We start from the raw sequence: 20,492 nt of genomic DNA, 5'->3' as shown, positions 1-20,492 counted from the left end.
CATCCATATCTCTGCGTCGTACCTGCCAGGTTCTCAGAATACCACCGCAGACGAGCTCAGCCAATCGTTCCCCTTACAGCATGAGTGGGAACTCAACAACACCATTCTTTCCAACATTTTCCAGACCTGGGTTTATCCCCAACTGGATCTATTCGCCACAGCAACAAACAAAATGCCCAACATTCTGCTCCAGAGCAGGCCTGGGGAAACACTCATGGGGGGACGCCTTTATGCTCCCTTGGACCGAGACTCTCATGTTCGTGTTCCCAGCAATGCCTCTATTGCACAGAGTAATTCAGAAGATACAAACAGACAGAGCCAACATCATTCTCATAGCCCCAGTGTGGCCCAGACAACCGGGGTAAATGGTGAGGTCGCAAAGTTTGCAGATGATACTAAACTGCTCAAGATAGTTAAGACCAAAGCAGACTGTGAAGAACTTCAAAAAGATCTCATAAAACTAAGTGATTGGGCAACAAAATGGCAAATGAAATTTAATGTGGATAAATGTAAAGTAATGCACATTGGAAAAAATAACCCCAACTATACATACAATATGATGGGGGCTAATTTAGCTACAACAAATCAGGAGAAAGATCTTGGAGTCATCGTGGATAGTTCTCTGAAGACATCCACGCAGTGCATAGCGGCAGTCAAAAAAGCAAACTGGATGTTAAGAATCATTAGAAAGGGTTAGAGAATAAGACGGAGAATATCCTATTGCCCTCATATAAATCCATGGTATGCTCACATCTTGAATACTGCGTACAGATGTGGTCCCCTCATCTCAAAAAAGATATACTGGCATTGGAAAAGGTTCAGAAAAGGGCAACTAAAATGATTGGGGGTTTGGAACGGGTCCCATATGAGGAGAGATTAAAGAGGCTAGGACTTTTCAGCTTGGAAAAGAGGAGACTAAGGGGGGATATGATAGAGGTATATAAAATCCTGAGTGGTGTGGAGAAAGTGAATAAGGAAAAGTTATTTACTTGTTCCCATAATGTAAGAACTAGGGGTCACCAAATGAAATTAATGGGTAGCAGGTTTAAAACAAATAAAAGGAAGTTGTTCTTCACTCAGCGCACAGTCAACCTGTGGAACTTCTTGCCTGAGGAGGTTGTGAAGGCTAGGACTACAACAGGGTTTAAAAGAACTAATGGCTATTAGCCAGAATGGGTAAGGAATTGTGTCCCTAGCCTCTGTTTGTCAGAGGATGGAGATGGATGACAGGAGAGAGATCACTTGATCATTACCTGTTAGGTTCACTCCCTCTGGGGCACCTGGCATTGGCTACTGGGTTGGATGGACCTTTGGTCTGACCCAGTATGGCCATTTTATGTTCTTATGTGGTACCCCTTTCTCCTGCTCATGTCGGTCAAGCCTCCCATTCCCCTTCCACCACTCAGCAACCTCCTATCACAATGCAGGGGACAACTATTTCACCCCGAAGTACAATGTCTCCACCTGAGGGCCTGGCTGATCAATGGTTCTCTAATGTGGAGTTAACATGTTCGGACCAAGTATGCACTGTCTTGCTACACAACAGAGCACACAACATGCGCACTACCTACCTGCATAAATAGAAACGGTTTACATCTTAGTGCGCTGGCAAACAGACCTCGCCAGTTTCTGCTTCACTCCCACTGATACTATATTACCTGCTACACCTTAAAACATCTGGCCTCTCTACAAGCTCACTCAAGGTCCACCTTGCGACAATCACCGCTTTCCACCATAAGGTTGACAACATAATGGTCTTTGCCTATCCAATCACCAAAAGGTTCCTGAAGGGCATCCAGACGTTATACCCAGATGTGAAACCGCCTGCTGCACCCTTGGGATTTACACCTAGTCCTCAAAGCCCTGATGGATAAACCCTTTGAACCAATGGCTACCTGCTCCCTTCTCCACCTATCCATGAAGACCGCCTTCCTCATAGCAATCATGTCTGCCAGAAGAGTAGGAGAAATGGGGACACTTATGGCAGACCCTCCGTATACCACGTTCTTCCGCGATAAGGTCACACTCTGTACGCATCGAAGGTTCTTACCTACACCTTCCAACATTTTTCCAAAACCTCACGCTAACGCCTTTGAAACGACAGTACACACTCTTGATGTTTGCAGAGCATTATCCTTTTACCTGGATAGAACAAAACCGTTTAGGAAAACCCCCAGACTTTCTCTCTCTACTACTCAGCGCTCACAAGGAAATGCTGTCTCTAAACAGAGACTTTCCAAACGGATTGCTGACTGCATACGCCTTTGTTACCAGCTCAGGCAAATACAACCTCGTATGTCAATTAGATTAGAACACACTCTACCAGAGCTGTCTCCACCTCCACGGCCTTTCTCCGTAATGTCCCACTGTCTGACATATGCAAGGCAGCTACCTGGGCATCGAACCCTACCTTCGCTAAGCACTACTCTCTCATCCACACTGCAGCGTCTGACACCAGGTTGGGTAAAGCTGTCTTGTCAACAGCCTTCTTGCCTCATCTGAAGTCCCAACGATCCTAAGGGATATTGCTTTTCAGTCACCTGAAGTGGAGCACCCACAGGGACATCTCTCTCGAAGAAGAAGAGGAGGTAACTCACCCTGTGCAGTAACTGACATTCTTTGAGATGAGTGTCCCTGTGGGTGCTCCACTACCCCCCCCACCCTTCGGAATTTGTAACACACTTCATTGTAGAGAAGGAACTGAGGAGCCCGGGCTGTGCACGCACTATTAGAACACTGTCAGCTCGAGAGGCAGGCACAGCGCGTGTACAGCTGTAGGGGTACTGCTATAGAAATCTCCGATCGAAGGCGCTGGGACGCACCTTGACCTGAAGTGGAGCACACACAGGGACACTCATCTCGAAGAACGTCAGTTAGTGCACAGGGTGAGTAACCTCCTCTTCCCAGTGGCTAGCAGCTCAGCCAGGCACCTTGGCTGCAAGGCTTTTCTGAGGGAAATTCCAGACTTGATTTCAGATTTCTGACTAACAGTTTGGCTTAATATTCCCAGCTGTGTCCTAGGGCTGCATTTGCCTTTTGGAGAGATTTCCACCTCAGCTGTGCTTCCCCTGGTGCAGTGTTTGCAGCAGCTGGTGCCCCTGCAGGCCTCAGGGAGAGAATTAGACCAATAAGAGCCAAGTCGAAAGGAAAGATCTATGTCACCTGTGTCATCCCCTTATTGAGTGTCCTGTTGGGGACCTCTGTGGGCAGAGTGCAACTCCTCCCATCAGCCCAGTCTGGGTGAAGTTGCCTTGGCACCCTTTCCCCAGGCAAGATTTGGAAAACTGTCTCTGTAGGCAAGCATCTTGCCCCCCTCCCACCCCCCCCACCCCCCCAGAAGGGGGTGAAGCTAGAAGGGCAGTGCACCAGATGGAGAATCCCACTTATGTCCCTATAGCCCACACCAGCAGCCATACTCCTGATTGTGGAGCTCAGCCATCTCCTCCTTTGCCTTCCCTCAGGCTATGGACACAGCATGGATGACAAAGCAAACATCAGAGAGTACAGTAGCTGTTAGACCTAGCTCCCTTCCCCACTACCTTTCTAACAGCCCTTCCAAGGGATACTTACTGATATCCCAGGCTGGAGTGGCAGATCAGTGAAGAAAAGACCAGGCCATGAACATGTATGGATTGCTTTGGGTGTGTATGTGCGCGCACACGCACACACACATATATAAAATAATAGATTTCTTTATTTTTATATAATACATAAATATAAAAAACTAAACAACAACAAAAGTATGAACTCTTTCAGCAGAGTACTGTGAAATTAGGTTTAGGATTTCTGTAGCTGTCCTAATCAAGCTGGAGCTGCATATCTCTCCTCAGGCTCCCTGGAAAGATGTAGTAAATGAATGGGGGTTTCCTGCTGCACTAGAAAGACTGGGAAAGTATCAGGCTGTCATCACCAGCTCCTGCTGTGTATAGCCATGCCCTAATTATTGGGCTGACATTCCCAGCTGCTGATATGGGGGACCATGCCCTAGTGTTCAAGATTATTGTTTCCAGCTTCTGCCGCAGATTCTCATCATCACCACTCTTCTCCCCTTCTCCCCCATACCCTCCAGCCACTAGCAATGGAGTGATGAGAGGGAGAAAAGCCCAGATGTGGAAGAACAAGCAGGCAGTAAAGAGCCTCGTGCCCCACCATCTGTTTTTTTTTCTAGCTCCACTGGTCTCTATCCTGTAAAGCCAGAAGGTTTCTTGGCGTGCACCAGTCCAAATTCAGTCTGATGTCACTACCGAAAGTAAATGTGGCTATATCCTGTAGTTGTCCTGGACTCAGCGTTTCCAGCTGAGGGAGATTTTTATTTAGAGTGGCCTTCTCACTAAACAGGTCCTACACAGCCAGCATAGTCCAGTCAGGCATCACCTCAGCCCCCTCCTTGGGGCATGGAAACTTATTGGTGGCATCAGACTAGCCGACAAGAAAATCACAAATTGTTATCTATCACCCTCAATGCCTCTGCATGCTTTCATAAGCAATGCTAACATGGGTGAACAGTATTGCAAACATGGTCCCTCTTAGCTTACAAATCCATGGCCTTAAGAGCATCTCCTTGATAAAGATAGTGTAATACAAATCTGTTTCATGCAGCTATATGGGGCTTTGGTCCTCAGGAACAGATGTTCAGGCAAATCAGTTCCCAGCTATCTTAGTGATACAGTGTGAAACTATGGGAAGCTGAGGCTATTCAGAGTCATCGGAAAAGTGGACTTACAGTCCTTGCTTCTGCCAGACACTATAGAAAGGAATAAGTTGAAACAGTCCCTGAAGTACATTAGAAAAAATTATCACTTTACATTTTGGTAGCTAGAGCAAGTGCAGATTGTGAGGTCGGTAGCTGCTGTCAGTTGCCTCAGAACTATCCACGTGACTCCTTGTCAGCCCTATCTGGGTTAGGTGCCCAGTTGGTGCCAAGCTCTTTCCATTTGGGAGCAAATGTAGCTTTCATCAGAATTAAGTTATTGGATATTGCCCAGATGGGGTACTCAGTAGAGCTGGGCAAGAATCACAGGAACAGCATTATTCTATTTCCAGTCTCAAGTAACCCCTGGAAAGGTCATGACATGAATGAAACTATCATCTGCTTCACTTTAGAACATTACAACCAGCTCACCATCTTATTTCTAGACTCAGAGAATCAGGAACAAACAGAACAGCGTTCCATCTGAATAAGTTTCCAAAGGAGGTTTATCTTTTCGCTCCCATTTTACCATCCCACGAAACGTTTTTCCTTATTGCGTATGGATGATAGCTTTTTTTCCCCTGACTTGCTCTGATGAGTGCTCCCAGGGTCTCTTCTCAGGATCAGATTTTTTTTTGAAGAGATCCACCCATTAGTGAATGAGGTAGAGTGATTCTTATATCAGATGCCAGGTGGGAATAATGGAGAGGATTCATTCAGGTCCCAGTTCAATCTAGAGACCAGAAAAAAGAGACCAGAAACCACCAGCTGGAACACAGTGAATCAGTGAGGGGCTCTGAACACTGTTCTTTCTGGAGATAACAGATTCCTCTGGTAATTAAAGAGACAAAGTGGGTGAGGTAATATCTGTTGTTGGGCCAACAGCTGTTGAGACAAGCTTTCGAGCTACATAAAGCTTTTCTTCAGGTCTGGGAAAGATACTCTAAGGGTTTGTCTACACTTACAGTGGCACAGCTGCACCACTTAGTGAAGACTCTACCCATGCCAACAGGAGTAGGTACTCCACCTTCCCAAGACGTGGTAGCTATGTTACCGGGAGGAGCCCTCCTGTTGACATAGCATGGTCTACTCTGGGAAGCCCTGACACCCCCCCCCCCCCGCACCCCCCTCCACACACACTCTCCAGTTGCAGCCCCAACCTCTCTGTGGCTGACGTCTATAACATCTTGTTCAGAGTTACGAACAACCTCCATTCCCGAGGTGTCTGTAACTCTGGTTCTACTGTAGTGACTTTGTTCTCTAATTGTATATAGTTAATTAGCACCCCTAGTATAGTTAGTTAGACTTAGTGCATGTGAGTTGTTTGTTTTCTCTGGTGATGCCCTCACCATGGTTTGAATATTGTCCATCATTTGGGGTGGGGGACAAGCCCAAGCTAATGATCTCCACACACGGTGCTTGCTATGTTTAGGTGAAGCCCAAATCAAGAAATGGTGTTTGATTTGCAGGTTGTTCATGAAACGGACATAAGTTCCAAGGGATCTTAGTCTGCTCAAACAGACCACGCGGCCTGCTTCAGCACTAAGGCCCTCGTCAGATCAGTGGTTACCCCTCAGGTGCTGAGAATGCTGTCGCTTCACATCCTGGAGCTGGCACCTCTCCCAAGACATGGAGGAGTCGTTCCCTCTCAAGTGCGCTGAGGAAAAGGTCATACAAGACTGACCAAGGGCACTCCAAGTCCCATTGGGTTTTATCTCCCTCCCCTAGAAGAAACGTGGATCCTCAAATGATGAATGCTCGTGCGCAGGATGGAGCAAGTCCTGTCAACTGCTCCGCAGCAACGTGCAGAGAGGTCAGAGGCCCCAGGCCCCGTACTGTTGACTCCAGTTGCAGCTGTGAAGCATCTGTTGAGTCCTGTAACGACGAAGGTGACTCCAGCACTGGCTGCTTTTGTGCCAGCAGCATATCAGACAACAGCGGACCTCCTCTGTGTTTCTGTCTCAACTTTTCCCTTGGTACAGGACTTTGCCAGGGCTGTGTCCTTTATTGCCCCATCGGCTGGCTAAGCCACTGTACCTATGGATCTGTCGGCGCTGCACCTCAATGCTTCCTTTACACGCTCAATGGAAATGAGGCCGGGGCCAGCCCTAGCACAAGGGACCTCCTTAGCACTGGAAACTTTGGTATCCCTGCGGCTGGCACCATTAATGTTGCCACGGTGGCAGTCACTGCCTTCCACTTCGGCACTGTCAGTTACTTCAGTACTGATGCCGACTTTGGGATCGACACTGCTTCCAGCACAGGAGGTGACTGAGGCATACTCTGTGCCAGCAGTACTGTTTCCACTGCCGGTGCTTAGCTCCTCATCGCTCTGGGCTATGGACACGTCAGACCAGCTGTTCACACCCTCAGGGCTGGCCCCACTGCTATCCCACCAAGCCCAGGACCCCTCAGTGTCCAGGGCAGGAGATTCCTCTTCCTGCTCCCCATTGGCTAAGCGAGTGCCATTCATGGAACTCTATGGGTACCCGAATTGATGCTTGTCTTGTGGTCAGGATGGAGGCCCATGGGCTGGTGCCTACTGGCTACCACTTCCCTATCCATATGGAATCCATGGGACACTCCTCAGTTGCAGAGGTCTGCTCCTCATCCCACTCCAGGCAGAGATTGCCAGCCCGCTCTGTTGTGGTGATGTGTAACTTGAAGTCTTTAAACCATGATTTGAGGTCTTCAGTAACTCAGCCAGAGGTTAGGGGTCTATTTCAGGAGTGGGTGAGGTTCTGTGTCCTGCAACATGCAGGAGGTCAGACTAGGTGATCATGATGTTCCCTTGTGACCTTAAAGTCTATGAGAGTCGGCCAACCCGGGCTTGTCAGCTCTCGAGCAGGATCTAACCCTTGCACACTTAACTGGCTCATCTTCATTCCTGGATGATTCTGCGGTGCTGGGCTCTTCCTCGCCATTAGCACCAGAGGATTTCAAGGTGCCCCAGGACCTGTTACCACACGTGACCTCGTTCCTAGGTACTCAAGCAGAGTTCCTGCAGGAGAACACCCATAAGTTAGTGGATGTCCTGCAGCCATTTGCCCCTGGGAGAGTCACCCTCCCTATTAACAATGCACTCCTTGAACCTGCTGAGGTCCTCTGGAGCATGCTGACTTAGGTACCACCTACAGCTAAGCACATGGAAAAGTGCTACTTCATTACCATGCAGGGATTTGAGGATTTTTATTCCCATCCAGCCCCAGGCTCCTTGGTAGTAACTGTGGTGAACAGTAGAGCCAGACAGGCAGGTTTAAATCCACTTCCAAGGAGGACTCTTAAGTACATGGAGCTGATGGGCAGCTCCTCTTCCTTGCAGATGTGAATTGCTAATCAGCAAGCATTACTGTGCAAGTATGACTACGTCAACTGGACAGCTATGTCCAGATTCACAGACCAGCTGCCTGATGCCTCGAGGGAGGGATTTCGGGCATTTGTTACCAAAGGTTGCTTGGTGGCTTTGCAGTCCAAGTTGGATGTCGCGGATACTTCAGCCAGAGTGATGACCTCTGTGGTGACCATGAGTAGGTCTTAGCTGCAGAATTCAGGTATTGCCCCTAGTGTCCAGCAGGCCATGAAGAATTTGCCCTTCACTGGCCTGGCACTATTCTTGGATAAAACTGAGACTCAGCACTCCTTCAACGACTCTAGGGCTACTCTTTGGTCCTTGGGGGTGTATACCTGGCGATGCAGAGATGCCACTACGGCATCCAACAGCGGCCTCAGTATCCTCTGCAGTGCACATTTGGGCAGCCTTTCCTTCCTCTGAGACAGCGGGACTACCCGAGACAGAAAGGGGCATAGATCTCACAGGAGAAAGCAGTCGGATTTGAACAGTCCACATGACCTTCCCCATATCCCCACTGTTTGGGGACAGGCTGACCCGCTTTCACAATGCTTGGGGCTGGATCACCACTGACAGCTGGGTCTTAATCACCATCAGATCAGGCTATGCCATCCAGTTCCTCTCCATCCCTCCTCCCCATCCTCTCTCCCTGTCCCCCTTCAGGGCCGATCTCATGAGATACTGCTCCTCAAGGAGATTTGCTCTCTGCTGGTGCTGGGAGCGGTGGATGAGGTTCCGATAGATCACCAGGGTCAGGGTTTCTATTCCCGGCACTTTCTGTTGCCCAAACCAAAATGAGGGGTAAGACCCATTCTCAACCTTTGGGTCCTCAACAAATATATCAAGTATATGAGTTTCTGCATACTCATCCTATCAGTTATTCTTCCCACATTGTCTCAGAACAACTGGCTTGCTTCCCTGGACGTTCAGGACACCTGCTTTCATGTGGCGATTTTGCTTTAGCACAGAAAATTCCTTCAGTTTGTCTTGGTGGAGCACAGTTTCCGTATAAAGTGTTTCCCTTCAGCCTCTCATTTGCCCCTCAGGTTTTTACCAAATGCATGGCCATTGTCACAGCATATCTCAGAAAGAAAGGGAACCATATCTTCCCCTATCTGGATGACTGTTTACTATGGGTCAGATCCAGAGAAGAAATCTTTTCTCATATCAACACTGCTGCGCTTGCTTGACCATCTGGGTCTCATCCTAAACACTGGGAAGTCAATTTTGGTTCCCACTTAAAAAATACAGTTCATGGGGGGGACCCTAATAGTCTCCGAGTTCAAGAGCATTTCTGTCTATGGACCGTTTTCAGGTGATTCGCTACCTCTGCCACAGTCTGCAGTGTCACCCTTCCATGAGCGTTCCGACGTGCTTGAGGCTCTTGGAGCAAATATTCACTTGCATGCAGGTGGTCCAGTTCGCAAGGTTTGCTCCCTTCAAATGTTGCTTAAGACAGTTTGCCGTCTGACTCTTCACTCCTTGGATAGATGGGTCCATCTTCCTCCACTGGGCCGCCTCCTACACGATTCTCCAAAGACAAGGTGACTTTACGACCATACCCAGAATTTTTGTTTAAAGTGGTCTCTGTTTCATTTGAACCAGGCAGTATACTTATCTGTATTCTTTCCTAAGCTGCATGTGTCTGGGAGCTTGAGTTGCTCTTACTGCATCAAAACTTCAGCCCCTATCTTACTCTCTCTTACTCTGTCTCAGGCCTGGTCTACACTAAAAAATTAGTGTAGTGTAAAAATGACCCAGGCATGTGAAAAATCAACACCTCCGAATGATGTAGGTAAGCTGTCCTAACCCCCATTGTAGACAACACCACCTCTTGGGGAGGTGGACTACCTATGCTGATGGGAGAACCCCTCCTGTTGGCGTAGGCAGTGTTTACAGTGAAGCGCTACAGCGGTGCAGCTGCAGTAGTGTTTCAGGTGTAGACAAGCCCTCAGTGAACACTGTTGGAGATGTTCCTGCTGCATTAGTGACCTCTGGCGAAGCATCATGGGAAATTGTACTGTTTAATGGTGTAAGTTGAAGTGTTAAAAGTGTTAGCACAGGTCTGTCGAAACTAAAGTGTTGTAACTGCATGGTTTGCATTGCTCTATTAAGAAGTGGCTTTGTGCACCTGGGGATGACTGACAAATGAATACCTTTCTAGAGAGAGATACAAAGCAAGGATTTCAGTAGGATAAGAGAGCAAACAAATTATAAAAATTGGCTGGAATAATGGGTGATTTTGTAAGTTACCATAAAATTAACTGGTTCTGTGTTACATTTGGGACAATTTGGAGAAACAGTTTAATGAGTAACTCCTTTTCAAAACAGCTTGTATGGTTATTTTGATGCCTGCAAGGAAGGAGGAAACTTGAGACTTGTTGCTCTCAATTCTGCCCAGAAGATCTCCTAGACATTATCAGGGAAGAAAGAAAAACCTCTTTAACATTTTTACATTCTTATAAAAACATAACTTAGATTGGGCTATTTAAAGGATGATTATCAGAAAATGGATGTTTGTAATTATCCAATTTAAAAATATGGTGTCCCTTTAATTTTTTTTTAAGGTAAACCTATCTAAAAACCACAAGTCAAAAAGTGAGCATTTAGGCCACGGTCTCATTTTAAAGCTTAGATCTGGGTCTAAGGTGTGTTTCTTTTGAATAGAGTTTTGGTTCTCAATGTAGGTCTCATACAGTGGGGTGCTATGTTCTCTAGGCCAGGGATTCTCAACCTTTTTCTTTCTGCCCCCCGCCCCCCCGCCCCCCCAGCCCACAAACATGCTATAAAAGTTCCATGACCCACTTGTGCCATAAGAACTGTTTTTCTGCATATCCAGTAGATTAAAAGTTAGGGTCAGCATTTGGGGGTAGCAAGCAGGACAATTGTCCAGGGCCCCATGCCGCAGGAGGCCGCATGAAGCTAAGTTGCTTAGGCTTCAACTTCAGCCCCAAGTGGTGGGGCTCAGGCTTTTGCTTTCTGCCCTGGGCCACAGTGAGTCTCACATGGGCCCCTCACTGGTTTATTTTGGCAGACCCCCTGAAATCTGCTTGGGAACCCCCAGGGGGCTCTGGACCCCTGGTTGAGAGCCGTTGTTCTAGGCTTCCTTCAGTCAAGTGAACTAGAATGGAGACAGCTTTATGTGTAAATATAACTACGTTATACAGAGTAGTACTCTGTCAGATTTTTGGCTTGGACTATAGGTTTGTTGGTACTAGGCTAGAGACTAGTTTCTTAGTTGTATTTTAATAGGAGACAAAAAATATAAAATGTTGTCGTACAGGTTCTGGTCCTGAAATTGTTTATCCAGAAATTGTCAAGACTGTTGAATGTTTGCTTTTGTCCTACCTTTGTAGTTGAATTGAGAACTGCATGTTCCTTTAACAGGGATAAAAGGCAGTACACTGCAGTCCCATTCTGATGTTAGGTTTCTGGGCCTGTAGCTTGTGTTCTGCGTTGCAGTTTACATAGTTGAAGAGTGTCTGGAAAATAATGGCTGTGGAGGGGCCTGCATTATTGCACAGGATTACCTAAGGAATTCAGGTGTCCTTTCCTGTTTTGTTTCCTATCAACACAGAGCTTTATTCAGATGAAATACTAGGGAGCAGTGAACCCTGAGAATTAGCAGTGCCTCTGTTGGACTCTAAGAAGCATCACTTTTCTGGACTCAGGCAGGATCCAGGGGTACATTATGTGGAATAAAACTCACCCATGATAAATCTGAGGTAGCTTGCCGAACATTGCCTCTCTATGATTCTCTTCTCCTGAAGCATTCAGTGTGAGTCTGCAAGCTTCAAAGTTACCACAAATCCCCTCTAGCTATATCACTATTCAACATTCAGTAGCTAAAATAATAATCTTTGTCTCCTCCTGTGCTTAAACTGCCAACATTTTCACTAGCTACATCTCTTTCCATAAAAAGAACAGGAGTACTTGTGGCACCTTAGAGACTAACGAATTTATTAGAGCATAAGCTTTTGTGGGCTACAGCCTACTTCATCAGATGCATAGACTGGAACATATAGTAAGAAGATATATATAGATATAGATATAAATATACATACACATACAGAGAAGGTGGAAGTTGCTATACAAACTGTAATTAATTAGCCTTTTACAGTTTGTATGGCAACTTCCACCTTCTCTGTATGTGTATGTATATTTATATCTATATCTATATATATCTTCTTACTATATGTTCCAGACTATGCATCTGATGAAGTGGGCTGTAGCCCACAAAAGCTTATGCTCTAATAAATTTGTTAGTCTCTAAGGTGCCACAAGAACTCCTGTTCTTTTTGCAGATACAGACTAACACGGCTGCTACTCTGAAACATCTCTTTCCATAGAAAGTTCAGACTCTGTTCTCACTTTTAAGGCTCTATTCATGCTTCTATCTCCTCTACCATCACTTCCTACCTTGTCTCCTGCTGTCTTGTTTGCTGCCTTTGTTGACACCATACCACTTTATGACTGCTTCCTTCTCCTTTTGTGTGCGCCATGTGTCCTCATTTTCAAATCCCTTCTAAAACCCAGTTCTTGCCCTAGTTTCAGAGTCTATTGCAAAATTTCATAATTTGTATTCTTTTCTCGTTTTGGGTAGCATAATTTCCATTTTACTCTTCAGTAGGTTTAACTAATATGGTGGTAAAAATACTGAAAGTTGCCAGAGCCTTGTCTATACTGGGATTCTGACTAGTGGTAACACCAGTGGGAATTTTTTGCTGGAATTCCTGGTGGTATACTTGTCAAATAGTCTTTCAGCTTAGGCAGGACCTGAAATTGAATATGTATATAAATTGTTGTTTTTTTAAAAAAAAACAACACTTCTTTCACGTCCTCTTTCTCTATCTCTAAGAAGCGAAAAAGGACACAAACCCAGTTTGTCTTTGGCATACTAACCTTAATTTGTCTGTCTGTCTGTAGGTGTGAATCAAAGGCAGGGAGAAATGTAAAAGCTACAGATAAATACATCTCCGCTCTAAATGCAACTGTCCTTGGATTCGTATATCAATGTTTCTTCGTCATTTCAGTGTCTCCCTGAAAAGGATAAATATGTGTGATTATTACTCCTGTAAGATTTGACACAATAAATTACCCTAGCAAACCTATGTGGTGTCTATTTGTCCCCATTAACTCCCAGTTTTATGTCTCTCTGTTGTCGTCTTCTTACAGTCCTCCTCAGCAAGATTTATGCTGTATTTTGTGTATCAAATATGTATGATATCCCATTATACAAGACTCACCTATTCTGGATATAATAAAGCTGTTTCAGTATTCCTCTGTGCTAAATGCCCTCCTTAACCATCTGACAAAGGGGTAACAAAAGGAATTGGCTGACAACACAGGCTTTCCCCACCCCTATTTAGGTCAGTGAGGTTAAATAAATGTGCCAGATAAAATGGAGAAATAAAATGTATCAATCTGGGACAGACTGGAACATTTATGGCAAATTTAGGTGGCTGTTTTCAGGGCCAGTAACTCTGATATTTGACTTTTGGGTAATTCTTTCAATATACCTTTAACCTTAAGTAACCAAAATAAAACCTCTAAAGCTATCAAAAGGAAGAGAGCTTTACTGGGAAAGGATCAGAATGATCCAGGTATCTTTCATGTTAGAGTCATCAGGAAGGTTCACTGAAACATGTTAAGTGTTTAATTTATTATCAGGAAAACAGGTACTGGTGGAAAATTATTAGACTCAAAAGAGAAGTTGGTAGTTCCCATGCATTCCAGTAATGGGATATGTACAGAAGTTTTAACAAAGATTTCACCTTTGCATTTAAAATTTTTCTGTTGAGCCTCTGCAGTGTTTTGTAGCATCTCTGTTTTTAATCTTCTGATTTTCTTAATTTGGTGTGAAGTTTTAAATTAAAACTTGGAGATTGTTGCTGACCAGGATCACTGTTATCTCTTATTAGTACCCTCTATCTCATAAAAGTTTTAAGTTGTGTCTTATGCTATTCAGTGAATAATTATCTCTTTGATTTCTGTCCAAAAGCCCTTCTAGAAAACAGAGTCTGCAAGATGGAGAGGAGCTAGCTGCCCTTGGGAATTATTTCTCTGGTTTCTTCCTCAGTTGCTCTTATTGACTGTTTCACTCTCTAAGTGATACTGTCGGGGAGTGCAGTGCTAAGAGAACATTTTTGTTGCTTCTGCCCTCATTTAGACAAAGACTTAGGAGCTATGGGTTCTGGAAATGATGATGGTGATATAGCCAAAGAGCAATGGAAGGAGATTTGAATCCTCCCAAACTTAAGCTTTGAGAGAAGCTGAAGGAATTCTCAGCGTAGCAGTTTCTGAGTTTACTTTTTTAGTAGTTGTGCAGTAAGGAAATAGTGTGATGATAGACTGGCAGATGTTTCAGACCTGCCAGGGAGACTTTCTCACTCCCATCCATGTGATTTTTAACCTTTGTCATTTCAGTCACTTAAATAGAAAAAAGAAAAGGAATACTTGTGGCACCTTAGAGACTAACTTAGAGATGAAGTGAGCTGTAGCTCAAAGAAAGCTTATGCTCAAATAAATCTGTTAGTCTCTAAGATGCCACTAGTACTCCTTTTCTTTTTGTGAATACAGACTAACACGGCTGCTACTCTGAAACCTGTTAAATAGAAAACACAGCTGTAGCAGGTCAGGTGCTGGGCTGGCAGCCTAAGGCTGCTTTAATAACTGCAATCTGTGCACCATGAAAGCAAATGTTCGGGTAAAGTCTTGCAGCTGCTTTTTACTAGAGAAACAGTTCATTGTGTCTAGAGCCTGGGGTCCATTGAGTTGTAGAATTTTCTAGCACCTGCAACCCCAGTTGGTGGTGATTGAGTACCTCTCCTGCATGCTCCCTTTGGCTGCTTTTCTGCGGGGGACGGGGGGGACGGCTAGTGTGTGTGCCTGAAGAGGGATTGCAAACAGTTTGTTTTGAGAACATTTGCTGAAATTTATGAACCTCATCTTTCTAGTGTGGAGGGGTTGAGACTGAATGGCTCATGTTATTAGGAATGACATTTAGGTCACTGGCAAATTGGGTCTTGATAGCTGTTTGGCCTGTGGTGATTTGGTGATTTAATCCATTTCCTAGTAGATAAGCTTTCACATAAAAGCACTACCCCAATTTGACACTAGTTGTCCCACTTGTTGGCAATCTCAGCAGGGAGCCAATGATTCAGTGTGTCACAGATTGAATATATCTCTTGACAATAGTGGTGGCACTTCTAGAGCAGATGTGAGGCACACTAGAGGAGGAGGAAATGTGCATTGGTACTGTCTGTGCTAGGGTGACCATATGTCCTGTTTTGGCTGGGACAGTCCTTTTTTTTTTTTTTTTTTTTTTTTTTTTTAAGCCCTGTCCCAGCTATCCTGACTTTTTTGGCAAAACTGTGCATTTGCCCCATTTGCTTTTGCTAACTTGATCAGTTGGCAAGAGCAAATGGGACAAATGCCCACTTTTGTCAAAAAAGTGGGGTGCGGAGGAATATGGGGGGGCAGTGTGAGTGACAACGCCAACCCCAACCTCGCAGGGTGGGGAGGCAGGGCTCGGACAAGCAGCAATGCCAGCCCGGCGGAAGGACCGGGGGCCGGAGAGGGGAGAACCTTGGGCAAACAGCTCAGGCCACCCCTGCACGAGGAGAGGAAGGGGGGTGTCAGGCTATCCATGGTGTAGCCGTGGTGTACCATTTTTCCTTTGGGAAATATGGACACCCTAATCTGTGCAGTAACAATTCATACTTCTGGGGGAGTTCTGCATCACTGCACATGTGCGGAATTTATGTCACCTGTAGATTTTTTTTCCCCACAGAAAACTGACTTTCTGACGGGGAAGCAAAGGGAAGCCACAAGAACGGTCATGCGACCCTCCCCAGCAGTATGTTTTGGGTGCCCAGGGCAGCCGGCAGAGAGGTAAATCACTATGTGGCAGGAGGAAGGACTGTGGAAGACCCCGGTTGGTGGCTCCTACCCTGCGCCGGGCTCAGCTGCTCATCCCGGCTGGGCTGGGGAGGACGGGACCTCCTCTTCCCCTACGTGGCATCCGGGGCCAGGTCAGACCCACCCCCAGACTTCTCCCTTGGCTGCAGAAAAATCTGAAAACTCTCCTGCACCCATTGCTTCTCAGCTGCAGGGGGAGGGATCCCTGTACAGGGAGCTGCTCCGCTATCTGCCCAACCCCTGTGCATCCAGACCCCATCATATCCAGACCCTCCTGCCGAGCTTCACACACACCCCCGCACTCAGAACCCCCAACCCCCGATGAGTCCCACACCCCCTGCGCCTGGACCACCATGGCGAGCCACCCACACCCAGATCTCCACCTCACTGAGCCCCACTCCCCCAGCATCTGGACCCCCCCATTGAGGCCCCCACACCCAGACCCTTCTGCTGAGCTCAATCCCCCTCCGACCCCACCTGCCACTGTGCCCCAATCACCTTCATCTGGACCCCCCAACAAGCCCCTGTGCATCCAGATACCCCCTCACCTGGATCCCCCACTGAGCCGCCCGCACCCAGATTGCCCCCACACCTGAATCTCCTCCACACTTGGATCCTGTCTTGCTGAGCCTGCCTGTTCACACAAAGGGGCAGGACCCTGGTGTGTTTCTGGGGCAGGCTGGATCCTTGCACTGTGTCAGGGTTGGGTGCAGTCTCACTGCTGAGTCTGTGTCACGAGGGGGAGCTGCATAGTGATCTCCCACCTCTCTGTAGCCAGTGGCCTGTGCTCCCCAGTGCCATACTGGAGGTTCCACATTTATTTGACAAATAAAGTTTGCAGAATTTTAAAATATTGTGCGCAGAAATTTAATTTTTTGGCACAGAATGCCCTCACAAGTAAATTCATAAACAGAAATCTCATCTCCATGACTTCGATACCTTTCACGAACATTAAGTTTTAAATTCCTTTAAAAGTTTGGCATTTTAAAAATAAACTATTGTTTGTACGGTACAACTGACTGGCCATATGAGATGAGCGGAGGTAGCCTGTGAAGTGGGCTGGCCAAAGCACCTGCAGGGAAGGGATTGGTGTGTCTGGTTGTAGAGTTGAGAAGAGGAACTCTATGTGAAGAGCCAACTAGGGCAGTTTGTAGCGTTGTTACAATTACAACTGTCATGGGAAAAAGTCTCTTCTGAGATGTCAACTACATGAGAAAATGGGGCATGGCAGCATCTTAGCTTATCGTTCTAAGTAAATGCATTTACTGTAATGCTCGTAGTTTAAGGGCCAGAGGCTGGAGAAGCATTGAGTCTTGGCACATCTTTTGCTGACAGGTGAACATGTCGCAGCCAGCACTAGGCTGCCCAGTATCCCACTGATATTGGGGCATCATTTTAGGATTTTCACTTTATTGGCTGTTAGTAGAGTAAGATCAAAATGGGTTCCTTCTGTGCTTCAGCTGACTCAAGGGCTTCTTGTGTGACCTGTTAGTGAAATTAAGTGTTTGAAAAGTCTCTTCAGCCTACCCTGTGGGTTATACCTTCAGGGAAGTTACAGAATATGAGTTCATTGGTAACACATAAGGTGAAGAGATTTCCATACAACAATAAACAAGTAAAAATCTGTTCTGTGCTATTCTCTGTTCCAGTCTAAGAGAAGTAAGGTAATCCATAGGGTAACCTGGTGCAGCTCCCTCCATTTTAGAAAATAGATTTTGTATACTATCTCATCTATATTATTTTATCTGTCTTCCCTTCCCTCCCCTTCTGCCCCAAAGGAAAGAATGAGCTGGTGGTTGGGTGTTATCTTACCCTTCTTTATTTAGTGGAGTTGGGGGCAAAATCTTCCTGTAGAGGCAAAATGGGTAAGTGACTCTTGCCTGTTCTCCTGTCAAGAGCTACTGCTTCACCTACTGGCAAGAGAGCTAGGAGCTCTAGAAACTCTTCAGCCAGGCACTAGTTCCCACTTCAGATTACCCTGCTTGACAAGTTCTCATTTCATTAGCTGAAATGAAGAGGGAGCAACTGGCCAATTGTGAGGTGGGAGGACACGCACACGTAAAGTAGGCCTAAATTTGTGGCATTCTTGTGCCGGAGATTGGAAGTTCTGTGGGAGTTTCATGTCAATTTTAAAAGGAGGTTTTCAACTAATTTGATATGAATTATACAATTGGTACAGTAGCTTTGTCGTTTATTTTTATAGTAAAAATTGACTCTTTTAGTCAAGGTATACTTGATTCTGCCTTGACCTGGAGTGATGGAATAGACAATCTCTTGAGGTCCCTTCCAGGCTTATGTTTCTGTGATTCTATTTTTATACTCTCTCCTTATTTTCAGTTTTCAATGCACCACAGATTTTTGTATTGAAAATGCATAACTATATCATAGACGTTAAGGAGCAGGAGAAGGAACAGAATGTGTTGGCAGCTAGGTAAAGGGCATTTTTTGTGCCTGAAGGAGCATGGGGGAAGCAGTTTGGAATTTCAGAATAAGCACATTAGCTACATGTTTCTGCTAGTATGATCAGCAGTGACATAGTTCAGTGTTGACAAGTATATTATTATCTTTAGGTTTCAGAGTTAACAGTCCATTGAACTGAATTGGACAATTCATACCTCTCAGACTACTATTTTCAGGTTGTCTGCAGATACAGGAAGAAATCAGTGCATAAGTTTACATTTTCAAGGTTTTCTTCACAACAGCAAAAGCTGGAAACAACATTATAAATGAAAGCTGAGATTCTGCTGTGGAATCATGGATTACGTGGGGCCTATCCTAAAGTAGATGGGATTTCTTATGTCAAAGTCTTGTCATGTTTCAAGACCAAGTTTAGGCATATATTTATAGTCAAATTATCTAATTTACTCTCCCAACAGCAACAAAGAACAGGACATACCCTTACCAGGAAACTGAAAATCAGCAGGATTTTGGCATCAGAGCATGCCAAAAGGCTGTTTATCAGGCTCATTAGTAGAGCCCTGCAAATCTGCTGATATCCGCTTTTATATCCGCAGATATCCGTGGACCATGTTTGTGGATCGTGGATTAGATGAGGATGCAAATTTTGTATCCATGCAGGGTTCTACTCATTAGTTTAGTTTCTCTCCCACTTTTTTGTCCTAGATAAAGAACAGGTCTGACTGTTACAATGGGTATAATTCCAAAAACTGATACAGCTTCCTTCCAACTAATGAGAAACACCCAAAAGAGGAACGCTACCCTCCCCTCTCCCATTAGTAAACAAAATGGAACCCTCCTACGGTGCTTTGTATCAGCACAAGCTCAGGCCATAGACATTACCTCCCGCCGACCTCTATGCCTCACCTAAAATATGTTAAATGTCTCCCACTTGCAGCCTAAGGGCATTCCTACACTTACCATGGATGATGCTGTGGCAATCGATCCATCGGGGGTCGATTAAGCGGGTCTAGTGAAGACCCACTAAATCGACTGCAGATCGCTCTCCTGTCGACTCTTGTATTCCATCGGAACAAGAAGCATAAGGTAAGTCGACGGGAGAGTTTCTCCCGCTGACCCAGCGCGGTGTAGTAAATCGACCTAAGCTATGTTGACTCCAGCTACGTTATCCACATAGCTGAAGTTGCGTAACTTAGGTCGACTTAACCTGGTAGTGAAGACCTGCCCATGGACGCTGCTACTTTAGCAGAGTTTTACCAACATTCTCTTCTCCAATAGTAATGTGCCCAGAGATGCTGAGTGCACTTGCCCTTATCTGGGCCTCTACTGCACCTTCCAATCTTCATCAGCTGGCTTCCTGACATCCACCACTTCTCTACTCCAATTTATGTGCAAGCCAATGCCCAGAACACAGATCTCTAGGCATCTGTGGCCTATCAAATGCAATCATGCAACTGACACTTCACACATTACAACAGGTGAAATCAAACACAAGGATCTAAAGCTCTTACTAATAATGCAAGATCAGTAGTCAGTAGAAATTGCCGTAAATCTCTGAAATTTTCTCTGTTCTCTTGTGTACTAAAATACTGCACAGCACTTTTTTTCCCCACAAATTGCCAGTAGCTAGGCAGGTGGCATTCCTGTTTTGTAAATAATTTTTTAATTATTTTTTTTAAATAGTGACATCACATTTTTACACCCTGGATGGAGTGTTATAATTTTAAAGATGGTATTGTGCTTGACTCTGTACAATGCCTAGAATACAATGATCCTTGTCCCAAGGGGCTTACAGTGTAGATTGGGTGGTGATATACAGCTTGCTAAGTAAAAATCCACTCTCAGGCCTAAGCATTTTTCCCAAGTGTCAAGCAGTTTTCATTGAAAGGCTTTATCAGGAACTTTGTTTGAAGGTAGGATTCAAATTAAGAAGGAAACTGCTCTAGTTATGAGGAGCAACATGGCAGAAGGGATGAACGTGAGGCCATCTCTACACTAGCAAGTTCAATCAATGCAAGTTCCATCATGGTACAGCCATTGACTGTAGTATATCACTCGAGGGCATGCATACTTGGGTGCTTGCATCAGTGCTGTGCGTACACCCTATGAGTGGTT

The 20,492-nt window shown here is 45.5% G+C and overlaps 1 protein-coding gene across 9 annotated transcripts in view; it reads left to right on the top strand.

Annotated features, from left to right (window-relative positions):
• The window catches only part of CELF1 (CUGBP Elav-like family member 1), a 104,071-nt gene that overhangs the window by 26,282 nt on the left and 57,297 nt on the right, over positions 1–20,492 (top strand). Inside the window, exon 3 of one of the 9 annotated variants that reach the window (XM_043548642.1) lies at positions 15,832–15,932. The exons of 6 other annotated variants lie outside the window; for them this stretch is intronic. In XM_043548642.1, coding sequence (XP_043404577.1) covers positions 15,880–15,932 — 53 coding nt within the window. In that variant the 5' untranslated portion in view covers positions 15,832–15,879. Of the gene's footprint in view, positions 1–15,831; positions 15,933–16,048; positions 16,073–20,492 lie in introns of those variants that run through there. 2 more of the 9 variants (XM_027832384.3, XM_037900237.2) reach the window with 2 other exon arrangements.

This window comes from Chelonia mydas, chromosome 6 (genome assembly GCF_015237465.2).
Source record: "Chelonia mydas isolate rCheMyd1 chromosome 6, rCheMyd1.pri.v2, whole genome shotgun sequence".
Lineage (NCBI taxonomy): Eukaryota > Metazoa > Chordata > Testudines > Cheloniidae > Chelonia > Chelonia mydas.
Note: the sequence above shows the minus strand (reverse complement) of the source record. Positions and strands in the feature narration are given on the sequence as shown.